The sequence below is a fragment of the Hyposmocoma kahamanoa genome, unplaced genomic scaffold (assembly GCF_003589595.1).
Source record: "Hyposmocoma kahamanoa isolate Upper Pololo Valley unplaced genomic scaffold, ASM358959v1 99702, whole genome shotgun sequence".
In the NCBI taxonomy this organism is placed as follows: Eukaryota; Metazoa; Arthropoda; class Insecta; order Lepidoptera; family Cosmopterigidae; genus Hyposmocoma; species Hyposmocoma kahamanoa.
In genome coordinates, this window is record NW_020656001.1 from 1,965,688 (window position 1) to 1,969,510 (window position 3,823).

At 39.7% G+C, this 3,823-nt stretch overlaps 1 protein-coding gene across 1 annotated transcript; it reads left to right on the forward strand.

Annotated features, from left to right (window-relative positions):
* The first annotated feature begins 1,027 nt into the window (after nt 1-1,027).
* On the forward strand, nt 1,028-1,993 carry LOC113239220 (phospholipid phosphatase 5-like). The gene has a single exon (XM_026476124.1). The coding sequence runs from the start codon at nt 1,116-1,118 to the stop codon at nt 1,977-1,979; it is 864 nt and encodes a 287-aa protein (XP_026331909.1). The 5' UTR covers nt 1,028-1,115; the 3' UTR covers nt 1,980-1,993.
* Nucleotides 1,994-3,823: the final 1,830 nt, after the last annotated feature.

The following is a 3,823-nucleotide window of genomic DNA, read 5'->3' on the forward strand; positions in this document are numbered from 1 at the left end:
GCGAATGTGAATGCAATGCTTAGAGGATGGAAATAGTCTAAGATGCAATGAAGCATGATCGGGCAATCAACTCTACCAGCCAGAACGCGACGAACGTCATTTGAGCTGCCACGGGTACGACTTACCAAAATAATGCCTTTAGCCATTGACTTACAAATAAATGGACGACGGGTCTAATACAAAAACCACGAAAAAATGTCCCAAGTCAAACTATTTAAACGTAGTGACATGTCAAGGAATATGAAAAGGCTAAAACGTTGAATTTAAATTGTAATGTCATCGCAGTACTGTCTAATTTTGCTTGCTTCGCTGTCAGTCGAACAAACGAAGACTAGAGCGTGAATGAAACTCTGTATACGATTTTAACGCCCTATAAGTTCGGACACTTTTTAGCGCGGACCCGACGTCCATATAATTGTAAGTCAATGCCTTTAGCAATGCCTTTTTGTTTATTTTTATTGTTTATTACAACCACTGGCCCACGGAGGTCACCAAAATATCGATGCGCGATTGTGGAAATTTGAAACGTCGTAAGGAATATTTTGTCTTAATGGAAAATGTCCCTTACTACAAAATGTCGCTACAAAATGAAATTATTACCGTGTATCGACGGCAGAAATTTGAAATGTCCGTAAAGGGCAAAATGTCCCCTAAAACATTTCCATTTCCACTATGTATTTAGTGTTAATTTTGTTGTAAATAGAGGACGTTTGAATTATTAACATATCATATGAAAATTGTTCAAGGGTGGTCTTGATTTGTATTTTTGGGCTCTCCTGTAAAATTTTGCCTAAAGGGCTTACTAGGTTTTGTTATGGGGCAGCTGTATTGTTCAAAGACTTTGGAATTTCATTAGGTCTCTTTACAGTAGGTATGCTCTCAAATTTTTGAGACCCAAAACTCTACGAAGTTCCTGTCTTTGATTTGGTAAAAAATACGATTTATGGCGAATGACGTTGTCTTACGAAAACATTTCAAAAAGTAAAGTGAGTGTTTTAATTTTCACTTTGTTTATCAGAAACAATTAGAAATAAACGAGCCAATGGATCACAGTTGTGGACAACAGTCGTATAAACCCTAATAATGGTTCCCGCCATCCCAAATCCTTCACCACCATGTGGCCGTCAATACAATTACGTAACGTAGTCACCGTTCTACACGATACTCCCGAGATCTGGTCTGAGCTGCTAATCAGAGGTGTCCTCCTCATTCTAGTGTGCCTTATGCACGTCAACGTTCCTCCCTACATGTACCGCCTTACTTCTGTTGATTTTGATAATTACAGGCGCCCACGAAGAGACTCAATCGTGCCTCTATGGATCATGATAGCTATAGTTATCGTAGTCCCTCTAATGTTCTTTACTTACTCTGCGGTAGTCTCCAGAAATTATGTAGATTGCACCCAGTGTTTTCTCGCATGGACCCTCGCTCTATCAATAAACGCCTTCATCACAGAAATAATAAAACTCGCAATCGGACGACCGCGGCCTGATTTCTTCTACCGCTGTTTCCCAGATGGTAAAATGACCGAGAAATTGACCTGTGCTAAAGTGACTAAAGATGTTATCGACGGCAGGAAGTCGTTTCCTAGCGGACATAGTAGTTTTTCGTTTTGTTCGATGGGGTTCCTAAGTTTGTGGCTATACGGGCGGCTGGGAGCACTGAAAAGTGGGCATGAGCGGGTGCTGGCGGTGCTGGCGTGTAGCGTGCCCCTGATGTTGGCGGCGATGGTGTCCATCAGCAGGTGCTTCGACAATCACCACCATTGGGAAGACGTTGCTGCTGGCTCCCTGATTGGTTTCGTCTCCTCCTATACGTGTTACGCTCTATATTACTACCCTCTGCGTTCGGACTTATCTGGATACCCCTGCATTGTCCATGAGGAGGACATTACCCAAGAAACTCGCAATTCGTCGACTAGACAAGACTCTGTGGAATATGAAAACGGAAGAATCCAAATCAAAGAAATAAAAGCATAAACTTTATACTAGCGACATTTTTTGTTTATTAAAATATTTATTACGAAAGATGTTCCTGTGATATTTTTTTCTTTGCAAGTGACGCCTGGTATTAAGCAACGCGCCTGTTCATAACAGTTGCAGTTCCACTCAAGAGCTTTAAATCGCGAAGATTTGAGATTTGACAAGTCCCACGTGCCTGTAATTTCACCAACACCCTTACCCTTTAAAACTGGAATGCAGTAGCGGTCACGTTACCGCTTGGCGGTAGAAATAGGTAAGGTTGCCACCTACTACTACCCTGGATGAACTGTTTCACAAGGAGCTCTATTGCTAGTAAATGTTTTCGATATGCTACGATACTGACGAACACATTTGCTTTTAAGGTATAATTAAAGGGTATCTTGCGGTCTTCTTCGTTTCCGCTTGTGATGTCACCGGCGTGTCGCTTTTGATCGGTCTTCTATCAACCGTGCGGCACCCTGTTTTTTCCTTTTGGACTTTTTACATATTTGTAGGTCAATGACAGTGTTTTCCGTTGGCTAGATTGATGGTAGGACTAGTCTGGCAAATTGGATTTTTTCCATTGTCCAGATCAGCTAGCGATTTATTAAAGTATTGTTGATGATATCACAAAAAAAAATTATAAAAATTTTTCACAGATCTGACGAAATTTTTAAAAAGCCACCTAAAGCCACCTGTAACAAGCAAAAAGAAAAAGAAGAATTTTACACATTTTCTTAAGACTCATTTAATTTTTTTTATTATTTTATTTTACAATTTTAGGGAAACTAACAGCTAGGTATATAACTAGTTACAGATATAAATATACATGACCAATTATAAGTTTCCACAGATAAGTGAACAGTTCAATTTTACGTTAAAACTGTACACAAACACTGAGAACAAGAAAGAAGGAAAAGAATCCCTTACAACAGGGCTTCCATATTTGAGAGGCGTATTCTAAATGACATAGGCACAGTAAAGCATTTTAAAGATTTTTATACAGTTGCATTCCTGTGACATACGTATTATAAAACCGAGCGCTTTAGATGCTCTATTAACCATTTCATTACTATGTACGTGAAAAAGTAATTTATTATACCGAGGTCTCGTATGATACTTACTCTAGTGATGTTAATAAAACATGAAGGGGCCCAGCAACGAGCCTTGAGGAATGCCGGAAGGTATTGGCATAGAGGAGGAGATGTAGCCATTCAATACAACAGTCTGGCATCTCTCTTTCACAGGAGAAGAGAACCATCTAAACAGGTTTCCCTTTATACCAATATTTTGAAGTTTACGCAGACGTACAGTCTGATCAATACGATCAAAGCATTTGCTGTAATCGGTATAGTTTACATCCACTTGAGATGGTTCGGACATGTGTTTAGCCAGAAAGTCGCTATACAAAATAAGGTTAGATGTAGTTGATCTGCTCCTCACGAAACCATGCTGCTCTGGACACAGTGCATGCTTAATAGACGCGTAAACCTGATTGTACACCATCTTCTCCAAAATTTTAGCAAATAAACATAATTTTGAAATGGGTCTGTAATTATCTACTACGTCCTTTGGACCTTTCTTATGTATGGGCATAATGTACGCGGATTTCCAGATTTTGGGTACAATACCTTCAGTTAGTGATCGACTAAATAGTCTACAAAGAGGGATGGAAAGAGATTTAGAGCATCTAGAAATAAATATGGCGGGGATGTTATCTGGGCCGGCAGACTTGTTCAAGTCAAGAGACTTCAACAGCCTATATACTTCTAATGCGTTTGACTTCTATGTAGCCTATTTCACACAAGAAGTTTACAGTGTCACTAGGTGCGCAGTTAGTTTGAGCGCTATGCGAGAAAGTT